The sequence below is a fragment of the Chrysoperla carnea genome, chromosome 5 (assembly GCF_905475395.1).
Source record: "Chrysoperla carnea chromosome 5, inChrCarn1.1, whole genome shotgun sequence".
Taxonomy (NCBI): domain Eukaryota; kingdom Metazoa; phylum Arthropoda; class Insecta; order Neuroptera; family Chrysopidae; genus Chrysoperla; species Chrysoperla carnea.
Window position 1 is genome coordinate 1,514,454 of NC_058341.1, and position 25,384 is coordinate 1,539,837.

The 25,384-nt window shown below is 27.3% G+C and overlaps 1 protein-coding gene across 1 annotated transcript in view; it reads left to right on the plus strand.

The window, feature by feature from the left end:
• The first annotated feature begins 673 nt into the window (after positions 1-673).
• Positions 674-25,384, plus strand: part of LOC123300715 (protein unc-13 homolog B) — a 367,411-nt gene continuing 342,700 nt past the window's right edge. The window contains exons 1-4 of the mRNA XM_044883344.1: positions 674-692; positions 13,254-13,356; positions 14,039-14,156; positions 18,453-18,588. Coding sequence (XP_044739279.1) covers positions 14,091-14,156; positions 18,453-18,588 — 202 coding nt within the window. The 5' untranslated portion in view covers positions 674-692; positions 13,254-13,356; positions 14,039-14,090. The remainder of the gene's footprint in view (positions 693-13,253; positions 13,357-14,038; positions 14,157-18,452; positions 18,589-25,384) is intronic.

The window sequence follows — 25,384 nt, forward strand, 5'->3', positions numbered from 1 at the left end:
CGAATTGCCAAAAGCCTGTTGGATGAAGGAAACTCGCTCGGTAACAGAGCCGAGGAGATCTTGAAACTAAACAGAGCTGATATTAGAGTCATCGTTGAGTTACTCACAGGGCATGATAACCTGAACAAGTTCCAACATCAGATTGGAAAAAGACAATCTCCTGCGTGTGACAGATGCGGAGAAAATTTAGAAGAAACATCGATCCACTTTCTCTGTTACTGCCCGGCGCTCATACAGCAGCGAAGGAAATGGTTTGGTCCGGCCATAGTCGACCCAGAAGAAATTAGGAAACTCAAGGCTAGGCAGATCCTGGGTTTCAGTACATCAGTTGGTTATAATAGCCACTGAAAAGCGTAGCGGAGATAGAGTACAAGAGTCTATTTGGCTAGGTGCTCTGAACCATTGCTTCGAGGCCCGATGCTCGAGCATGGCCCGCTAACCTCCATACCCATACCCATACCCATTACTTCGAAATATTAAACTTTTAAAATACTTTTTAAGTAGCATCCATATTACAGTCTCGACTCATTTGTATGGACTGTTCTTTAGTTAAAGTTTGGACACTCTTAATTAAAAACCCTTTATTAATAATAATTAGATAATAATCTATAAAAAAAAATGATAGTAAACTGTTTAATAATAAATTTTCTTTTTTGTTTCAGTGAAAAAAGCACGATATGTTGGTGTACAAGGTATGTAAAGAGCTACGATACTATACTATTATCGTTTATTAAAAATCCCATCATCATTTAATTCACATTCATTTTTTTTTTTATCCACTTCATTAGAAAGTTTTACTTTTTTTTTGTTATTTAGTTTCTTGAAAAGAAAGTTTTTCAAATACTTAATTATGTAGATACAAAATTTACAGCATCAACCAGAAATGATGATGGCCTTGTGACGTTTTTTACCCCAACGAATGTTATTCATAAATGAAAATTAGTAGGGACTGTTAAAAACCCGTTCGTGGGTTAAAAATACCAAATAGCTCTAAATTTGTGTGCGTAAAGATGACCCATAAAACACAAGTATCCAGTTCATTAGACGACTAAATTTGTAGTCCTTGAAATTTCGCTATAAATCTCTTAAAATGCCAGAAAATTCATATAGAATTTCAGGCGATATTATAGAAAATAGACCTTCAATTATCAAGTGAACCTGATAAACGATTCTTCGAATTCATTATCAAATGAACCTGATAATGAATTTTCATGACTTTTGGGAGCAAAATCTAAAAACTAAGAACGTCATTTTTTGCTTTTATATAAAAAAATGGTGTCATAAAAATACACTGTAAACGAGAATCCAACCAGATCGTCTGCTTTGAGGATTAGAGCAAGAACAATACGATTCTGTTACACCCTGTAAAGTCATGTAACAGTTACAAAATATAGTAGCAGAATGAACTTTAAAAAGTGTAAAAAAAAAACTAAAATAAAAACACACAATACATAATTAGAAAACAAAATATATGGAGCTAAATATTTATAAAGTCTGGTAAGAATAATTTAATTAAAAAAATTTTCTTTTATTTTTCACTCCAAAGTTTTTTCTAATATGAAAAATGTGTTGTTATAAACTAAATGTACACCTTTCTCATCATTGCTCACTATCATAACTTCCTCGGTTTGTTGTAAGTTAATACACTTAATTTTATTACTTGCTATAGAGAAAGAATGTATAAGGAGCAAAGCGGCGAAGGCGAAACTCGTTTACAATGGGTTGTATTTATGATTTTATAATTTATTATTATTTTATAAACACGGATATAGTAGTTTATTTCACTTTTATTTTAGCCTTCTTCTTTCTACATAATTAATAAAAAAAAGTACAGTGGCCGTATAACCTTAAATCACATGCATAAAGTCATAAAACATAGGAATGATTTAAACTGTTTGACCGAAGAACGGTGAATGTTCATTTTTTTTGCGGTAAATGATAAAAGATTGCGGTTAAAGTTCTTTGATCACAATAAACACAGTTTTTGGGGGGCCTCTTGCGTGGCAAAATGAAAATTTATCACAGATACGGTTTATTCAAAAAAAAAGTTTCCCCTACAGCGTTTTCCAAAAAGAAAACATAAAAAAAACTTCGATTTTTGACGCTTTTACGATATTTTTAGACCATTTTATTACATTAACGTCATACAAATTGCCTAGTTCACGATTCTGTTAGAACATTTTTTAAAATTTACATAATACCAATTACCTAGTTGACTAGTCATGAGACGACCGGACTACTATAAATTTACAAAGTTTAAGAATAATTATAAGTGCAGAACACGTGAGAAAATCTCTCATCACGCGACTAAAGTTGACTGAATATTTGACACGAGTGTCGACGGATTAAACAAAATTTGAAAGTGGGCTGTAAAATTTCAGTATATTGTCCGTTCAACCTTAAATTTTCACACATTAATATTTCCACGAATTAAATCAATAACTAATAAAATTAATTGAGAATATAATACGATTTAGTTACTTTATTAAAATTGAAATAAAATATAATGTAAGTGTTTATTTAAAAACACGAAGAAAACTAATAAAATTCAAAGAAAATAGGTATTTCGAATACATAAACACCTTTCAGAAAAGGTCATAACCTTGAGGTAGAAAAGATTTCATGTCAATAAACTATAATAAAGTCGAAAAAAATGCTCATAAAATAATTAATGAATATTTTTTTTTAAAACTAGTTGTCGAATATTTTAATAAAAATTCCATTGAACCCATTTAAAATTGACATACCGTGACCCCCGAATAAAAAAAGAAAATTAGCCTCTTTGTTAGAAAAGTACCTTCATGTTTGGAAAATTAAGGATATTATGAAGCTTGAATTCTTTCTTTTTTTTTTTCGGCTGTTAAAAACTTTTCGACCGCCGTTTTTTACGTATTGTATTGAACGAGACTATTTTAAAACTGTAAAACACAATTATCGAAAAATGCGAAAATTGAAAAAATTATGTAAAAGACGAATACCTAATTTTTTTACTTTATTCTCGGTTCACAATTTAAAACAGATGAAAAACGAAAATAGATTTTTTTTTCGAATTTAATCGAAAATTATCTACAATTGATTGAATTTAATGAAGTATCAGGATAAGTGGATTTTAATTAAATTGAAAATCGTATAAGAGCATTATATATTTTTTTCTAATACCATAAAAGGCATATTCTAAGAAGTATATATAATAATAAGTCTAGACATAAATATATTGAATTCGACAAAATATTTCTAGGTAATGTATTTCGAAGATATTTAATGTACCTACCTATAATTTCATAATAATGATCGTTAAAATTCATTATAAATGAACATCTGTTCGAAATTACGTTCCACGTTTTGAAACAAAATTATTTATATTTATGGAGAGAGAATTTTTTGTCAAAATTTAATATTTGAAGACCAAAGAAAGTTAATTTTTTTTTCTATTCATTTCTATGATTTATTAAAATTAAAATTCTAGTTAATTAACTTTTCTTGAGGATTCTCTCTGCTAAAATTTGACATTAAAAATGGTTGCAAAAAATTTTTTTTTGAAATGCAAACTATTAATGAAAGTGTCAATTAAAAATGTAAACTCAAGAAGGACTCTAGACCACAATATTTAGCTTTTCAAGTCGCTTTCAAAAAATCAAATCAAAGTTTTTTATTCTACCCAAAATTATCCTTCAATTCTAAAGCTAAAAATCAACTCAAATTCATAAAAATATCGTAAATCTGTCATAAAATTCAATTCACCAGCAAAGTGTACAAGGTACAATCAATTTTATGTTGATTTCGAATTTAAATTCGATTAGATGTAAAATAATCGTAATAATAATTATTTCTATGTAGAACTATGTATTTAATGGTATATTAATGTTTTGTTCGAATATTCTATATCTGTTCGTTTCGTTTAAAAGGTCATAATATATTATTATTAATATTCCTTGGTTTGTGAATGTGTTACATCTATAATATCAACCAAATATATACGGGGTGTATCAAGAATTGGAAGCCACACTTTTGGTTTAAATTTTAATCTTTAGAATGTACGCCAGGTCAATTTTGGATAAAAAGCATACTTTTTTTTTAGAAGTTTAAATCAATCTGAAAATTAGGGGGGGGGGTTGTCCGATTATCTAAATAAATGAATGACTTCAAAAGTAGGCATATTTAACATTGGTCTTATGGGAAAACGCTAGATGGATGATATGTTTTCATAGATTTCTCCACAACTAGTCGGTGAAAATTAAAAAAAAAGTATGTAAATTAAAGTTTAAACCTTCATAAATTATTGAAAACAAGCAAAAATCCGTTGGGCCAGACTAATTAAGAATGTATGACCACGGTAATATTTTTTTTTCCAATTTCGATTTTATAACTTGATAATATAAGACGAAAAGTATGAATAAATTTTTTCGATATCTGAAGTAATTTTCAAAATATTAAAAATTGAAAATTTCGTTTAATTATTAAGCTTTCGATATTTGGAAAACGGATGACAGATATCGAAATATTTTATTCTTATTTTTTGTCTCATGAAGCTATAACTAAATTCTCAATTTAAATATGCTTTCGTGTTGGTATTACCTTTAACAGGATGTTCTAGAACGTTATTTTTCCCCTGTTCAATTCAAAATTGGCTTTTTCTTGATTTAGATCCATATTCTCAATCTTTTTAACACACCGTTCGTTGTGATACACCTTGTAATATATATTTATATGAGCTTTAGATAGTATATTTCATTCACTCATGATGATATTGATTTTTGTACACTGGAGCTAGTGCTATAGTCATTCCCTTGGGATATAAAGGACATTTGTTATAGTTATTTTATTCCATACATTAATTCATATTGTACTGATAGATAGATACACTTCACGTATTATAGTTTAGTTTAAATATAATAACAATAATAACAATTTGATAGAAATGTTTTTAATTGAATTTCATGTTTACAACTACATGTTTTTAATTTTTATACAAATTAATTAATTGATTATTCAAATCAATATTATAAAAATTTATAGGTTTAGCCATTTGATTTTTTGTTTGTGGTTTTAAGGATGTATGAGCATGGTAGTGGGGGCACAAATTTAAAAATAGATATTTTCAATTTTGATGATAAATTTATATTATTACTTGACGATATAAGACGAAAAGTAAGAATAAAATTTTTCGATATCTGGCTTAATTTTCAAAATATCGAAAATTGAAAATTTTGTTTAATTATTTAGCTTTCGATATTTCGAAAACCAAGACACATATCGAAAAATTTTATTCTTATTTTTCGTCTACATTAATGAAGTTATAACAAAATTCATCATCAAAGTTGAAAATAAGATAAAAATAATTTCAACCCTTAATCTACCCTGCTCTTACATCCCTTATATGGACGGTGACACTTAGTTTTTTTCTTTTCTAATTCATTGCTAATATGTTTACTTTCTATTAAAAAGTTTTTTTTTTAATTTGTTTTCATTCATTCCAAATGAAAATTATCAAAAACTTCCAAAATATGTCGTTTTTTGAGATTCCTCCATAAGAGCCAATGTATTTTATATCGATTTTTAATGACTTTTTTCTTAAAAATTTGCACGGATACCTAAGCTGAAATTTTAACCACATATTCTTTGAGTAAAAGACTACCTACAAACAAATTTTGAGCCTTTAAATCAAACATTGTTGTCATGCTCATACATCCTTAAATTACTGATTTGTAAAGTTTGAAACGAATTCTTTTTGATTCAACGATGAAAACAAAATAGTTGGGGGTGCCAGATTAGATTTTAGTCAGTGACGAATTTATACTAGGAGCATTTGGGTCTAGCACTCAGGTCGGCATAATTAGATGGGTGGGCAAATTTTATTTGAAGCATTTTCCTCGATTAAACTTATTTTTCGAGCTTCACGCTTATGTGCAAGTTAAAAAAGACACCATGTTATACAGATTTATTTAAATAAAAGTAGCAATCACTTCAAGTGTATGTATTTTATGTGATATCTGATAAAATTTAATTTAATGACATCCATTTACAATTTAATTTAATTGAGTTTAATTATTTAATATAAGAGTGAAAAGTGAAGTGAATAAAACTAAGTAGATGTATGTACATGTAAATAAATAAAATAAAATCATTTACTTACTTTAAGTAATTTGAATTAATTTCAAAAGGTTCTTTAAATATTATTAATAAAATTATTATATTAAAATGTATATAAAATCTTATTTATACACTTTAAACATAAATAGAAGTATATTTAACATTATATATGTTGATGATATATGTTTATTATAATTCAATTTGAAAAGTATAAGTATATATATATACAAGGTATTTAAAAAGTGTGTAAAATCTATAAGAGTATAAGATATTAACCTAGAGATAAGTGTGATATTTAACAGATACATAAATCGAAAGAAAATTTAAGAAATTAATATTTTCTTGCTTACTTACTCCTTCACTCTCGTGATGAGAGAAATTCTCGCAATTTCTTATAGGATTTGAAAAATATATTTAAAAAGACTGTAGATAGGTTGAAAAAATCTGAAAAATTCATTAATCGGCAAGTGAAATTTACAAAATTTAAAAAAAAACCAACAAATTTTTCGTGTACGGAATCATAATTCGAACTATAAACATAGTTTGGAACACACTTCGTTAAATTATCTTTGAAACGAAACCAAAAACATTAAAATCGGTTCATACGCTTAGATGCTACGATGCTACGGACAGACAATCACACACATATAGCGGTTAAACTTATGCCACCCTTTTTTTTTAGTTCGGGGGTTAAAAATAGATAAAATTATGTGATGATAGAAAAAGTTTCAACCACAAAACTAGTGAAAACGGACAATTGACTTACACTTTTGTTCTATCTCTAATGGTTGACAAGAGGAGTCCAACGACCCAAGACCCAATTGAACAATGTTGCTCATTTGCCAACTCAAACTCACTTTATACGTCCTAAGCACGCTTAAAAAATTTCAGCTTGATATTTCTTTTTGTTTTTGAGCTATCGTGTTGACAGACAGACAACCGAAAATGGACTAACTTGGTAATTTTATGAACACCTATATACTAAACTGAGTATACCTTGATATATTTCATGTATACATAGTATAATAAAATTTATTTCTGCTTTAAATCGATCGTGAGAAAAATGCTCAAAAGTGCTGGCGGGTTTAAGCACAGCATTTGGTCCAAAGGTACTTTTAATTTTGTGAAAAGCCCGTGATAGAAAAACTGTATAACAACTGAGGTAGATACCATTAAATTGAACTAAAATCACGTCTCTATATTAAAGTACGTAACTTGTCATGTGGGTAATAAAAATGGACGTAAATTTTTATAAAAGCTTATTTTATGAAAAACCAAACTTCATACTAAAGAGAATAACTTTGGTTTTTACTATATTTATTACTAGTTACAGCATTACTAGTGTACTCAAAATGATTTATTTATTACATATTATTCTTGTATCTTTTTTTTTTTTATATAAGATCACGGTTTTAAGAGACATTGTAAGATACATTTACAGAATGAAAAATGAAAATCTTATTGATATAAATTTAATTTTCTTGACATTAGTCAACTTTTATTTATTTGTCAGTTCAACCAAGTGAACTCTAATCAAATACTTAAAGATTTAGACGAGTTCAAATTAATACAGATTGTATTTTTTAGAACTGAATATAGGGGAGATTTTTTTCCCCATATATACAATTAGGTATTTTATATTATATCGTCTTTTATCTTGTAAAACAGTTTATCAAATCAATGGCAAAATAATATTAGGTACAAATTTATTAATGTCTAAAATTCGTGTAAATGTTTTTATCGTTAAGTAAAGAAAACAGTTCGATTTTTTCTTCATTGCTGAAAGAGTATATACAATTCTAATGAATACAAGCTGTGTATGTATTATATCAATGACTATAAATAATTTTTGTATCGAAATTTCTTTAGATTTCTGTAGAATATTATTTAATTCACTGCATTTATTCAATCAAAAATATAAAATATTATTTATTATTTGTATATTTTTCAAAACGAAAACATTTTTACCAAATTAAAATGATATTCAATCACATTTAATTAGAATTTTAACTCATGAACCATAAAAAGGAGTGTTATAGCTGTCTGTCTGTAGCATTGTAGCAACTTCATGGATGCACCGATTTCGATTTTTTTTGTATCATTTGAAAGGTAATTTAATGGATAATGTGTTTGGATATGTTTCAAGTGCCAGTTTGATTCTGTATTCGAATTCTGTGTCGGGATTTCTTTAAATTTTGTAAATTTCACTTAAAAATAATTATCGCTACCTAAATTTTTCTCAACTATTATCTCAAAAACAAGCTAACTTAAATAAATTAAAATCAAGTTTCTTTTAAAATATTAAATTTTTATGCTTAGTTCAAAATAAAGTGTTTTTTATCTCCGAAAAATATCTCAAATTGAAATTTGAAAAACTCGATAGTAATTTTTTATCCTCCATTTTTTGCTGTATTTCTGAAAATTCTTTTCATTCTTGACTGAAACTAAAAGTTTGATTATATTTTGTCAAATGGGATGACAAATCTTAATTGATATATATTTTTTACAAAAAGAAAAATCATCTTCTAAAAATAACTAATTAAATTTTCATTTATTTTAATTACAATTTTCTTTTTACTCTCAATTTTCATTTATTATTTTAAGAAAATTTCGTATTGTTTTTCAAAGTTTTCCCACCTTTTACAATCCCTTTTTCATATTTTATTGAATATTTATAAATTGATATTTTAAAATTACAATTTCACTAATTACTTTTATAAATGCGTACATGAATATATCTATAATAATAATAATACCTTCATTAAAGAGAGGGGACTCGGGAGGGGGGAGAAAAATTTATTTTAATACTGAAAATGCTTTTATGAAAATTTTATATATTTTAAGATAATTATTAACCAAAGATAATTAAATATTATTGAATTGTCTTTATTGTGAGGTTTTATTTAAATTACGCGAAATATACTTATTGAACAATTATTATTATCCGTTTTTGGCACATTTTTCGTTTTGAAAACTCAAACTTTCTCGATTTTTTTAAGGGAAAAAATCGAAAAAATTGGAAAATTTTTTTTTGTTTTGGAATTTGCTCAAACTTTGAATATAGGGTATTTTTGATCCAAATAATTCAAAAATCATGTTCATTTGGCGATTGGACTAGTAGTTTTGAAGAAAATCGATATCTCGAATTGATTTTTGACGTTATCTCGAAAATTACCCATCCAAATGTTTAATAAATATGATTTTTGAATTTCTTAGGTCAAAATTACCTTATATCATGAGTTTTAACCAAATTGGGATCGGAAAATTTTTTTCGATTTTTTGAAATTTTTTGAAGGGGAAAAAATCGAAAAAATTGAAAATTTTTGTTTGTTTCGGAGTTTGATAAAACTTTGTATATAAGGTAATTTTGACCCAAATAATTCAAAAATCATGTTCATTTGGCGATTGGAGTAATAGTTTCGAAGAAAATCGATATTTCGAATCAATTTTTAACTTTATCTCGAAAACTAGCCATCCAAATGTTTAATAAATGCGATTTTTGAATTTTTTGGGTCAAAATTACCTTATATCATGAGTTTTATCCAAATTGGGAACGGAAATATTTTTTCGATTTTTTGAAATTTTCTTAAGGGGTACCCCTTGAAAAAAAATCGAAAAAATCGAAAACATTTTTTTGTTTCGTAATTTGATAAAACTCTGTATAGAAGGTAATTTTGACCCAAAAAATACAAAAATTGCGTTCATTTAATGAATGGATGCGAAATTCCAAAGATATCGTCCAAAACTCGATTTGATGAACGATTTCTAGAATCGAATTCAGAGAATTTCTTAAAAGATATTCATTTAATAGTAAAATTAACTAAATTTTTGTTACTTAAAGGTCCTAATTATACTCCAGAAAATCTAAAAACCAAGACAATAAATAACTTTTTTTAGATTAAAAATTAATTTTACAACTTTAATTACTATTAAAAACTTTCTACTAATTTAAAACTTAACCTTTTCACCTGTGCACACACAGAGGCAGAAAAAGGGTCGAATAATCAAGGTATCAACTAAATTTTTGTAATTTAAGGTTTCTAATTACTCTAGAAAATCTAAAAAGTAAAATGTACAATGGTCGAATAATCAACGCCCTCAAAAATTCACTTTGAGTATTCAAAATAGCCGGGCTATATTCTGAAATTCGATTATATCTGTTAAAATTGCTTTGTCTATATTTTCTTTCAGTATTTACATTTTAAAAAGCTCACCCAATAATTTTAGATATAAGATTTCTAGCAGATATATAAAGGCTTTACAAGCTTATTATAAAAAAGTATAATGATATACAAATTAAACAACATGGATTCCTTCTCATGTTGTTTGCTTTGCTTCTTATTTCTATATTAGTATTCAATTCATATCGATATAATATTTATTTTACAATAAAATTGAATAAATAATAATAAAATATATATATTTTTAATAATATTTCAAATACATAAAAATTGAAGAAAAAAACAAGTGAAAACAAGCAATTGACTGAGTAAATTGTTTAAATACCATGTATAGACAGTGTTGATTACTCTGTCACATTAGTCACATACATACATGTCACACATACATAACTGATATCTCCATATAAAACATACTATACAATTTACGAAATTTACGATGTTTACGAAAAAATATTTCAAACAAAAGTTGGTTATTTTTTTATAAGAAATATTTTTTACAATTAAACTTTTGTTCTATCTCTAACGGTTTACAAGATGGGTTCTACGGACCCATAGGTCAAGACCCAATTGACCTATGTTGCTCATTTACGTACTTGACCTCACTTTCTACGTTCTGAGCACGCTATAAAAATTTCAGCTTGATATCTTCTTTCGTTTTTGAGCTATCGTGTTGACAGACAGACAGATAGACAATCGAAAATGGACTATACTAAAACTTTGTTCATAATATTAATATTTTTAAACATTACAAACTTGGGACTAAACTTAATATACTATGTATATTTCCTATATACATCATATAATAAAAATGGTGGAAGTGCATGTAAATGCATATAACATGTTGATACACGATATACACCACCATTTATTGGCACTTCCACCATTTTTGAAGGTATATTTTTTTATCTAAATAACTATCGTTTTTATCACAATTTATGTCTTGATAGATACCTGATATTAAATTATTTAGTCCCAGGATAATTATAATTGTTTTAACTAATTATTTAATTAATACTAATAATGTACAATCAATAATGATCAGATCTAATGGAGAGAAGTAAATAATTTCAGCTTCATCTTTTCGTTTTAGATCGTTTTAGAGTTATCGTGCTGACAGACAGACGGACAGACAATCGGAAATGGACTAACAAGGTGATTTTATGAACACTAATACGAAAATTTTGTTCAAAGCATCAATATTTTTACGCATTACAAACTTGGGACTAAACTTTATATACTATGTATATTACATATAAACATGGTATAAAAAAACGTTGTTATTTCACAAAGCAATAAACTTATTTTCTTTTTTTATTCTACTATTGTACTATTATTAAATTGATTTTCATCAATGTAATAACAGGAATTGATAGGAATAATATAGGAATGAATTTTCATTTTAGAAGACGACATCTGGATCGGGATTTAAAAAAAAAACATTCAATTTATTTTCAAATTCGTTTTTTTTTTTACTTATGTAAATATTTATTGTTTTCTTTTATTTGTTACTAAATAAATTTAACATTTAAATTGGTTTAGTGAAATTTTATACAAAGTCTGATCGTTGCCGAAAACTTTTCTATTTCTTGTTTTTCCACAAGACTTTTTCTATATAGTTTATTATCTTGAAATGTTTATTGTAATTTCAACGATGAATGGTCTTGTGGTTAGGGTGAAATGTAATAATCCAAAAGAGGCGCAGAAGCTATTTCTACGGTTTAAAAAATAAAAAAATCTACATAAAATGGGTTAAAATATAATTTATAACGTATAAAAAATACAATATTTTTATACCATCATTCAAAATAAAAATTTTTTGACAAGAAATATTTTCCATAAAATACGAAGATTAATTGTGGTATCATTTACGTCATGAACAGAAAATATGCATTAGATAAATAAGTTGAGCTAATACAACATACAGAGTGAAACATAAGTGGTTATACATTTATAAAATGTATTTTTTTTCTTCATTATCGTTCGATATTTTGTATTGACTTGTTCTAGAAAAGCCCTCGATCAGTTTTTGGCTACGGAACCCTAAACTGGTCTTAAAACCTCTCTAAAAACACTATCCATTTAAATTATCTTTTTCCCTGAAGCCTTTTCCAAACTAAGCCGATTTTGAATATCATCGCCAAATTTCTAGTTTCTACGGGTACGGAATCCTACTTACACTTCAAGTACAGCTAAGAACACTCTCCATTAAATTCCTTTTCAAACGAAATAAAAAATGCAAATCAGTTCATCCGTTTAGGCGCTACGATGTAACAGACAGACACACAGAAAGAGAGTCATATTGGTTAAACTTATAACACCCCGTTTTTGGTTCAGAGGTTAAAAAATATAAAAATTTACATTATTTCTGACTAGAAAAGTGTATGTAGATATTTGATAGGGCCATATTCCGATTACAAATCAATTAATATATATTTCAGCAATTGACATTGATTTAAAAAAAACGAATAATTTGTATAACCGTATATCTACTAACGCCTCACTCTGTATTTACGTTATCAACACTTTATAATATACTATATATCCCTAGTCTGGTTTCGTACGGGTTTAGCTGGGTTTATATTTATAATATAAATTAATAATGCGCCACTGGTGATTCAAATATTAAAACCTTTTCGAACAATTCATCAAATTATTAGAAATATTTATTTGATCATTGTTTTGAACTTTCTGAAGTAGAAATATGCAAAATTAGAAATGAAAGAATGGGATAAGTTTAAACCATTCTTAGAAAACATTTTGATGCCTGGAAAATTGTTACTTCGCTTAGGACGAAACAAGGCCTCATTTAAAAACGAAATTCAGTCTATTTTCTTAGCTATTTTTTTTTCTATTCACAAATTTTTCATTGATCATTAAACACACATAACCTTCACCTATATTTTCCCCAAAAAATAAATAAATAAAAGTTTATCGTAGTTGTTTTAATAAAGTTGTAATGTAATGTTTATTATTTTGTTCCAGCAACACAATTTAATACATATGTAACATTAAAGTTACAAAATGTTAAATCAACGACCGTTACTGTTAAAGGAGCAACACCATGCTGGGAACAGGACTTTTTATTGTAAGTATACGCAGAAACATAATATCCTACACATTAATTTTTTTCCATCATTTATTCGGGCTGTATCTTTTTGAATTGTATATAGAAATTACACTGAAGACAGATAATTTAATTTTTGGCTTGGTCACACGTTAAGGATAGGGGAGGGGGCCAACTAAATGTGACATTGTTTGACAAGGTTCAAGGGGAGGTCAGAAAAGACTACCTGTGACAAAAACGTAAGCTTGGGGACAAAAATGCAAATTTTGTATAAAAAACAATCTGACAAGCATAAAATAGAATTTCGATAACAAGCTTAAACTAAATTTCAGCTAGATATTATAAAACCACAGTAATTTACAAGAATACCGTTCGAATATATGAATGCGCTGTCTAGTAAAAAATAGCCCATTTTTTTAATGATTACTACTTAAAACAGTCATATTGACTGATTGGCGTCATTAGCGACTTTTCCAATAAATTAAAACAGATAGATATCCATAGATATTTAATTTGGGTATAAATAGCGCCATTATCTAAACTTTATCATGAAAAAATCTCTTCCACAATGGCTTTTCGATACTAAATTTGCTTAAATGTTTCGAAATATGCACTCAAATTAGTTTCCAACGATATAGATTCGAAACTTTTCTACGCAATATATGGTTTGAAATTAGTCATAATATATTTTTCTTTTTTCCAGTGAAACAAATGATGTAAATACAGGATTATTAATTGAAGTGTGGAGTAAAGGTATGATTTGGGATCGTGCTATGGGATATCATTGGATTCCACTGCCATCTGTCCAATATTCTAACGAGGTAAGCTAAATCTATATATTTTTTAAATTCTTTTTTTTTTTTAAATTTCTTTACTCCAAAATGAAAAAAGGTACTAGTTCTTCTTTTAAAACAAAATGTAAAAAATTGTCTGAATTCGATTCTAGAAATTGTTCATCAAATCGAGTTTTGGACGATATCTTTGAAATTTCGCATCCATTCATTAAATGAACGTAATTTTTGTATTTTTTGGGTCAAAATTATCCCCTATACACAGTTTTATCCAATTCCAACACAAAAAATTTTTCCAATTTTTTCGATTTTTTTCCAAGGGGTACCCCTTAAAAAAATTTCAAAAAATCGAAAAATATTTTCCGTTTCCGATTTGGATAAAATTCATGATATAAGGTAATTTTGACCTAAAAAATTCAAAAATCGTATTTATTAAACATTTGGATGGCTAGTTTTCGAGATAAAGCTAAAAATTGATCCGAGATATCGATTTTCTTCGAAACTACTAGTCCAATCGCCAAATGAACATGATTTTTGAATTTTTTGGGTCAAAATTACCCCTTAAACAAAGTTTTATCAAATTCCGAACCAAAAAAAATTTTTCAATTTTTTCGATTTTTTTGAAGGGGTACCCCTTCAAAAAATTTCAAAAAATCGAGAAAAATTTTCTGTTTCCGATTTGGATAAAACTCATGATATAAGGTAATTTCGACCTAAAAAATTCAAAAATCGTATTTATTAAACATTTGGATGGCTAGTTTTCAAGATAAATCTAAAAATTGACCCGAGATATCGATTTTCTTCGAAACTACTAGTCCAATCGCCAAATGAACATGATTTTTGAATTATTTGGGTCAAAATTACCCTCTAAACAAAGTTTTATCAAATTCCGAACCAAAAAAAATTTTCCAATTTTTTCGATTTTTTCCAAGGGATACCCCTTAAAAAAATTTCAAAAAATCGAGAAAATTTGAATGTCTCCAATTTGAATAAAATGCAATACATAAGTCAATTTTAACCCAAAACCTTCCAAAATCAGGTTCATTTAATGATTAGATCCATAATTTTTGAAATATCATCCAAAATCTCATACAAAGTGCATTTTCTCGAATCCATTTGAAACAATTTATTCGGAAATATTTCGTATTCACATACTAAGCTAAGAAAACTAATATGGAGTATCACTCGTTTCTAATATTTATTCAAAGAACTGAAATCCATAATGAGGATAATTCGTTTTATTTCATAAAACCTTTCCTTCTGGCCAGAAAAATTCTCTGGTCTTCTGGCCAGAAAAATTTGTTTCCTATTTCCTCTAGGAATATGGAAACTTTAACAACATCTATAAAAACTTGTTTAATCAATTTTTAAACATTTTTTATTGACAATCAAAACAATATTTATTTAGACTTATTTAAAAAACATATTTTTTGGAACAAACGTGTAACGATCTAAAATTAACTGTCATGACTGCGACGTTTCATAAAATCACTTGGAACATTATTGGATTTTCGTTTTTTATACGCTTTGATGAACAATATTTGATTTGAGCTGGACCCATCATTATCAATTTCTGTTTGAGAATTTCTTGAAGACTGTGGTTTACTTGTTTGTGAATCTTTCTTAATTTCTAAGAAACAAAATTACATTTTGAAATGTGCTAGAAGTGAACTTTGATTTTGAAACCAGAATAAACTCAGTGTAAATAAAATAAAAATTTTTGGAAATAGTTCTTGTTTTTCGAGGAAATCTTTTTTCTTAAAATAACCAAAGTTCTGGCAAAAGTACTACACAACTTCGGGCCCAACAATTACAAATCAGAATAATTGAGTTTAACATTTTTTCCTCTCGAGAAAAGAGAAATTCTCTCAATTTCTGGACGGGTTGAAAATAGACTAAGAGAGATGGTAATTTTGTAATACCTGAATCATCTCGATCCAAATTCTCACTACGGATAAATGTCTCATTATCATTTGAGGCTGAATCATGCATCATTGTGTAATTCAAATCATTATCCCCTCGACTTTTGCTATGGTTACATCTGCCATTATTATGATTTGATGATGTAATTTTATTCTTTGAACGTTTCAATTGAACAGGACATTCATCCAACAGTTCCAAACAATGTTGTTCCGCTGTTTTTGATAATGTTTCTGATAATGTAGCAATACGTCGATAGTCATCTTCGATAGCATGAATTAAATTTTCATAATTTTCTTTCATTAAAACACGTTGTGATTTTATTTTATTTAAAGCTGCCAGTTTGCAGGTAATTTTTTTAACTTCATCTGTGAACAAAAAAGCGAAAAGGGCTTTATTTATTAACTTCAATTTCCACAATTTTTGAGTTAAAATAATCTACTCATGTTTTTAGAACTTCGTAAGGATTCGATACAAAATTTTTTTCCCCATTTTAGGTATATAAAAAAAATTAGAAACTCATTTGGATCCAGGGAAAATGAAAATATCGTGGCTCATAGAAATATTGTGAAAATTTTCGGAAAAATGTAATTTCTAAACTAATTTAACCACAAAAACAATTTTTCTGGTGTAATTTTTTTTATTAGTAAGCAACAACTTGTATTAATTTTGCTGACATAGAAAAAGATATGTACTTTTCATTTTTCCTTAATTTTCACCACTTATTCTATTTATAAACACACACATCCCTACAAAAGATAGTGACCTTGTAAAGTAACTCGTTCCTTTTCTTCATGACGTATTAATGTATCCAACTCGGCTTGTTTTTCTTTTAACACTTTTAAACATCGCTGTATTGTAAAATTATATTGATTCATTTGATTGGATATTAGTTTTTTTTCGTCAATATTAGTTTTTATTTCCATTTATTTTCCAAAAAAACTTTCAAACTTTATGCCAGAAATCATTACCTTTGCAAAACATCAAAACGTCAAAAAACTAATAATTGAGAAAATCTGAGTCAAAGCGATTCAAAAAATCATAAGTAGTTATACTAAAAGAAAATAAAGAAATTTTAATAAACTTTCAAGATTTTCTCAAAACAATAACGTTCTTGGATTCTTACGCTCGATACGTAGCTGCCAATAACGTAAAAATTAGCACACATCGAATAAATATTAGAAAAGTTAGCATAATAATATTTATATTTAACATATTTTGATGGATATTTTTAATATAATTATCCATTTTGATATTTTTTTAATATTTCGAAATTTAATTAAAAACCGATTAATATTTTACTTGTCAATTTTGAATTTAACGTAATGACTTCATTTGTACGTTAACGTATAGATATGAAATTGAATAATTTTAACGTGTGTATATATTATGATTTTGACGTTAACGTGCAAATCAAAATGTATCGGTTTCTATGAAAATGACCACTTAAATTTTGGGAATATGTCCTTAATTTTGTAAAATAAATCCTTAATTTTGTCTTTATGTAATTCATTTTTAATTAAATACCCTAATTTTAAAGCCATTTGTCCAAAGCATTGGAATGTATGTATATTAAATCGAGACTGTACACATAGAATTAAACACTGTTGTGTTTTAAGAGCCATAACAATGAATCATTTTAGATGTATATACAAACAAACAAAAACATTTTTGGGCTTTTCAATTTATAGAAAAGCCGAAACAAAGGCCATTAACCGACTATGGACATTAAAAATAGATTAAACACAATTATTACAAACTTACACGAACTTCGGGGGTAGCTTTCAGCACATAGCGGTGATAATTAAACAATATAAACAATAAAATTATAAAGCTCCCAGGAATACTTTTAAAAGCACAGATATTCTCATTCAAATTATTATTTTTTGTTTGATACATTTGTATTTTTTACATAATCCGTCATGTCAATGATTTTATGGCTATTTTTTTTTTGGGTTTTCTAGCTATTTGGTTATTTTTGCAAATATTACTACTCAATAATTTATTTAAAGAAATTTATTAAAAATAATTATTTTTCTTTTTTTCGATTTATTATAATTTCACATTATTTTGACAAAGAATTTTCGCTGCTATGACAACATTTCTCAAAAAATAAATAATCAATGTAAGCGTCACAGAACCTCCATATATTGGATGAATTCAAGCCTAGATCCTTTACACTCTTGGTTCGAAAACCCAGTTAACATAATGATTAACTAGGATTAAAATAATGAAACATTTTCGAGTTATTCAACTTTCAAGTAGCGATATTTCATGTAATTTTTTCCTCCAAAATGTATACAGTTATGTGATGTAAATTGCCTATACAAACTAATTAATGTCGATTTATAATTTTTTAAGTACGAAAATCATTAAAAGTTTTTGAAAATAATTTGTAACCTTTAGTGTGGATTCCAGGAAGGTAACGGCCAATGGGTTTCATTAGAAGCGGAATTAGTGATGCGTGATGGTGAAGTTGTTGGTACGAAAAATCCAACAGGTCATTCGTTATTAGTTGATTGTCGATTCGAACTTCCATTTGGTAAGTAATTAACCAGAAATTATATTATATTAATATTATCAAGTAAATTAAATAATTAATTAGCTGTAGAATTAAAACTTTTAAGTATGATTAATTAGTTAAACCCATTATTTAAAGAGCTTAATAAATTGTTTTTAGCTTTGACATAAGCTTTATTATGGAAAAAAATGAGATTCAATGCTGAAAAAAACTATTTACGACAAAATTTATTTTTCTAAAACCAGTAATTATTTTACTAGAAAAATTCTAGGGCTTGTATAATAAGTTATTCCAGCTTTACGCTTTAGAAACCAAAAGGTCTAGTAAACTCGAAATCAAAGCTGTTTCATAATTTGAAATACTAATTATTTTTCAGAAGATTTTTTCAAAAAATGACCTATTTTACCTAAAAAGTTAAAACTATGTAAAATAACAGAGTGTTTCAAAATATCTCTAGAAATTAAGGATAAATATTTTGAAACATTTCAACATCAAACAAGCCTTAGATATACCATTGCATGAAAATTTTAAAAAGTTGTCGTATCCTACTAAAATCACCCAGTATAGTACAGTAAAACCCCGTTAATCATGTAAAATATTACAAATATTTAATTAATTGATGTGTTTTATAGCCTTCAATATTCCCCCCTCAATATTTTATTAACATTTCTACCTATTATATGTAAAAAATGACAAATATAATGTTCTCGAATTGTCGGGGAAGGTTTATGATTGATTACTAACATTTTAAATTTTGTGTATTTTGTGTGTATAATATTAAAAAATTTTTGATGCCAATTTGGCTTGAAAAGGACGTTATGATCCACCAACGGGTTGGCAGAGTCTCCTACAAGAGGCTGGAATAAATCTTTCCAGTCGATCATCAATTCAACGTAGTTCGATTTTGGAAACAACAACTTCTGGGTATCCTGATGTTGCAACAACGATGCACGGGGGCTCGCCCCCAGGTAAACCACAAAATTTAAAACGAAACACTTAAAAAAAAAAAAAACAATCGAACGAACTTCAAAAAAATTTATATTCAATTCAAACAAATTCTTTCAAAAACGCACCAAAATTAACAAAAAAATCTTTTTTGCTAATAACAACTTTTTTTTATTCAAATAGGGGAACCCGGGTCTAAAACGTTTTTTGGTTATTTCCTTTCTCTTACATGTAAAAACTTTTTGTAGAAATTGAACTTTCAAAATCAATTTTTGTTTTTTAAAGTTTTACTGAGACGATTGGGAAAAATTTACTGTGTTCTGTAGAATATACCAATATCACAGATTGGCAAAATTTGTAGTTTCGTTGGGCGAGAGGAGTACGAAACTTATCGTATCCTTTTAGCAGAACACAAAAGAGATCTCTGGCAAGTCTGTGTGGATATCGAAGCCGATCTTTTAATGAAATACGCCTCTTTACATCTTGCTCAAAAATAATGGAATTTCATCCAGTATTTCATACCATTTGCGCTATTTCGCTTTGAAACTAAGTTAAGGGGATGACAAATCCGATGTTTATGCAACAAATTCCAACTTCTTCAGTAAATAATTCACGTATTTCAATTGGGCTACATTTCTCGATAGCCAAATGATACCAATTTTTACTGTCACAGCAAACGAATTAATGTTAATTTATCCAGGGTTCCCCTATAAGTTTTATTTATTTTTTTTATTGATATTCGAACACAATTTCACATCTAATCAAATTAATCGCATCTAATTAAACACAGATTATCTTCATATAATCACGTCAAAAGACAGCATTGAACGTTATTTATCTCACTTACTCTTATTATAGTGCAAGCAAGCATTATTTTATTAATTGTTTGATTTTTATTCTTTTTTTTTTTACTAATTATTGTATAATTATACATCTTTTGTAATATAATATTTCCTTTTTTTTATTATAAGATAAAATATTACGATATTTTTTATATAGTTCGAATATAATTCTTTTAAAAAAGTCCTGTAAGTGGAGTACAATTCTCTTTCACGCAATTCGAAAAGATTATGGGCAAAAAAATTCAGCTTACCCGTTGTGTGACACTCTGAAAACTTACTGAAAATCTCAATGTCATCTATTTATTAAAATAATCGGGCAACCTCGTCTAAAATTTTCAGAATTGATTAAAACTTAGTCCAACTTCTTTTAAAAAAATCAGACCTATTTTCCAAAATTGCCATTTCGCTCGTACATCCTTAATGTTCGAAATTGGGACGTATAACATCCTACGAATGATTTAAAAAAGATTTTCCAAGTAAAATACCAGAAATATCGTAATATTTTTCCAGTTTTTTTAATCTGAAATAAAAAAACTGAGCTAATTTTAAAAACACATCTTTTGTAAATATTTTTCAAAAATCATGTGTCCACACTTTTAAGACAATTCTTAATAATCACGTATTTTTTTTTGTAACTTCTAAGACAATTTTATCAAAAATATAAATTTTGTTTTTATGGGCCACATTAAGCTGGAATTTAGAGTGACAAAAAGAAGGGCGAAAAATAAGGTTTATACATTGAAGTTTACGTTCATTTTTTTTTTCGAAGCTCGTATCGTTCCAGTCTTAATGATAAGAAATTCTTTACATTCGTAGAATGTTTAATTAAAAAGAAATTTAAACTTTTTATTTTTACAAAGAAAGTTTAATCCAGTTATTTTATTAATTTTTAAAGTTTAAAGTGAATATTATTTAAGAATTAATTGATAATCGATGAAAATCTATTCTTAAAAACATCATGGATAATTAATTAGTGCAAAACTAAGAGTTAGTCTAGGAACTTACATGCACCATTTTCGAGAAAATAAAAAATTTGTAAAATCTTGCTTAGAAAATGGAAACTTGTTACCTAAAACTTTCTTTTCTATTTTTAGTATACATTTTATTCGGAGTTGGGAATAGCAAAACAGCTGAAAAATTCAAAGGGTTTCATTTTTTTCTTGTAAATTATACTCATATTTCCATGTTTTACGACTCCCCAAACTGTACATTCTCATTCATATACATTTTTACTTCATGTAAAAATGTTTTTGTTGGAAACAATGTTTTATAATTGTTATAAATGGTGATAAATTTTATTAATAGCTGTAGATTTTTCCCAGTAGGAAAATTTCGCTATTTACCTTTTCGATCTCAATTTTAACACTTATAAATCTTACGAAATTAACCTTTTTAGTGAATAATTTTCTTGAAAAACAACCTGCAAATTTGTTGTGTTTTTTTTTTTTTTTAATTTAATCGGATTGTATTCTTTATGATTGTGTATAGAAAATTTAAGGTAGACGTGAAATTAAGCTTACTCGTCGTGCCTCATCCATGTTACGAAGTATTGTGGAAATATTCAATTTGACGAAATGAGTCGGGACTCTCACCAGTACAAACATTTCTAGCCTTCTCCGTAAATTTTCATTCTGACTTCATTATTAGGCTTGTTGACTAAATTTTTTTATCACTTCAAGTGAAGAATTCTCATTGCACAGGCAAGAAAGTGAAGTTGGTTTTGAAAATCTTTAGAATTACGGAAAATATGAACGTTTAAAATTCCCAATTAAACAAAGAGGAAGATATAGGTAGACATATAAACTTTGTTTTGTTAAAAGGAAATGGGCAATCAATCTTTGAATGCTTATAACTTCTTCGTTTTTTAATCAATTTTAATTTCACTTTCAAATTTTCTTATAGTATCAAGTCTAATTTATATTTTTATGTGTAATATGGCAAATTCAACATCAGGCAAATACCGTTTTCTTAATGCATATATTCAGTTTCAAAAAATACAATCTGTATATTAAATAATAAATTTTCATGATTTTAAGATCTCTTGACATTTAACATAAAATCATGAACAGACCTCGCATCGTTACTGTTCCATTAAAGTTTTTTTTTTCTTTTAATAAATTATTATTGTATTAAACATTCATTTTACTATAAATAAAATAAACATTATTAATAATTAATTTAATTCAGCTAACAACTACACTATTACTACTATATGTATGCATATATAGAGTTCTCATTAAACTTTTATCAAAAAAAAGAAAAAACTAAAGAACTTGCAGCCAAATACAATGGCAATAGCATTCTTTTCTACTGCTGGTGATACTCAAACTCCATGTCTTCGATATACAAAATGAATAATTTGCATATAACCTAGTTATTTCTACAATACGCATGCTATATATAATGTTTTTAGAGTTATTATTATAATAGACGAAAGTAAATTCATCCAATTTTATCCATAGTACAATTTTATTGTCAGTAGGTTCGATTAAATTACGATAGCTATTCGAGTAAAACGTATTTCGGCCAAAAAAATGTATGATGATACCATTTTTTCGTATCATCTGGGTTAACTAGATTATTGTCCTTTTGCTTGATTACGTATGGGAACGCTACATAAAACACTAAATAAAATACGGCACTTTGTCGATAATTTTGCAAAGAAAATAAAAACTGAACCAAAAGCCATATAAAGTCAAATCGCGACGAAGTATCATTTTCATTTTTATCAAAATATCTTAACTTTTTCTTCCAAGATTTTCATAACCTTCTTTTTCAAGCCGTTTCAAGATCGATGAATTTACTTGCGACCTTTTATATTGTGCTTACTATTATTATTCAGTATTCAACTCAATTGTGAATCGATATAATAAATGAAAAACGAATGAAAACTGGAAAAAATAATAGAAAATTGAAATAAACTTTTTATTCCTTAAATAACGGGGGGGGGGCAGTCTGTCTTTGGTGTAGGTACTATATTATTATAATATTGCTTGTGGGAGGGCATTTGTAATTATGGGAGATTGTATTGTTTAGTTTTTAAAAAGAAAATCAATTCCTGATTAATTTTAAAATGGAATATATTTAATACAAAGTCTCCTAAAATCATTCACTTAAAATTTTCGATAATTGAATGGATAGAATTTCTTGTATTGCCAAATCTTTCCTTCTGACTAAGACTGAATGTTGTCCCATTAATAATTGTTAGAGTGAATTCCAAATGTTGAATATGCAACTTAGATTTCGATAAAAGATATGTCTATGCAACCAGCTGTCTATGAATCACGCTTAAATAGTAAATTTTTCTTGGTTGAAAGTCATTTTCGCATATATCGTCTAAGGCTACTAACGTTTTAACCACTTTATGAATTCCCATATAAATTTAAATAAAAACTGCAATATATAATATATATGTAAAAACAAGTGAAAACAAACAATTGACTGAGTTAATTGTTGAAATACTATGCATAAATAGTGTTGATTACTCTATCACATTACACATACAAACATGTGACACATACATAACTGATAATCAAGTATAGTACATATTATAAAATTTCCGCCTAATTGGCGCCCTCACGAGTAAACAGTGATGTTGTTTAATTTTTGATAAGGAACATTTTTTACATTTAAACTTTTGTTCTATCTCTAACGGTTTACAAGATTGGTCCTACGGACCCAAGACCCAATTGACCAATGATGCTCATTTACGAACTTGACCTCACTTTTTACGTCCTGAGTACACTGTAAAAATTTCAACTCGATATCTTTTTTCGTTTTTGAGTTATCGTGTCCACAGACGGACGGACGGACAACCGGAAATAGACTAATTAAGTGATTTTATGAACACCTATTACAAAATTTTTTTCCTAGCATCATTATTTTTAAGCGTTACAAAGTTGGGACTAAACTTAATATACTATGTATATTTCATATATACATGGTATAAAAAATACATATACAAATAGACTTAGATAATAATAATATGGATAACTTGTTCGAAGGATATAATAATATGTTTTTCTGTATGTAGAAGGTACCCACCACACGTTATATGTACGTCAATCTCTATATACCGTGATGATATATTATGCAGAAGGAAGTAATACAATTCTTGTAGTGTTAAATTCATCATATTATAATATGTACATATACAATGTACAAAGTGTTCGAAAATTATTGATGGTGGACTTATATACGTTAATATTTAGACGGTTGAATGTAGGATATTCCTTTCTTTATAGAAATCATGTAGGGATAAATTACGATTTGCACATTAGCGTGAAACAAGATCAATTCAAAATCTTTGTACCTCTATGTCAGCAAAAACGCACATTTTAGTATATAAGCTATGTAAATCCGTGCGTAAAAAAAGAACGTGTCCCAGTTAGGAACAAAAGTCTTTACGAAACCTGCTCAAAAACAAATGTAAACGGTTAATAAATATAGTAATATATACAATTTTTTTTAACTTACTTTTCTAAATCTGTATTATACATATAATCTTTTTTTGATTGCTCATCTAAATAAAGATATAACGTAATTAGTTATAATAATTTATTAAATAATTAACGTTTATGAATTGTTATTCGTTTGACAGCAAACAAAAAAGTAATGTGACGATTTCTACCAGTTTGCTCACCATGGCAAGTCGCGTTATGGAATTTCGTTCCAAAAAAAAAAAACACTCATTGAAGAAATATTCAGATGGGAATATTAAAAATAGAGTACTTTAACTAGATTGGTTGTTATATCAGGGGTATATCGGTATTTTTTCTACCTTAAATATTTACGAAACCTCTTGTAGGTATATATATTTTATTATTATAATATATGCTATAAACGTATGTAAAATATATTAGAATATATATGTGTTATATATTATAAGTCGTCAACTCTAACTCTATATATATTTATAGTGGAAGTGGTGGCAACAACCAAACAAGCAAGTTGATATGTATATTGTAATTATTCTTATATGCAGTTTATATGCAATTATTTATATATGTTGAAGATATAATTTAAACTAG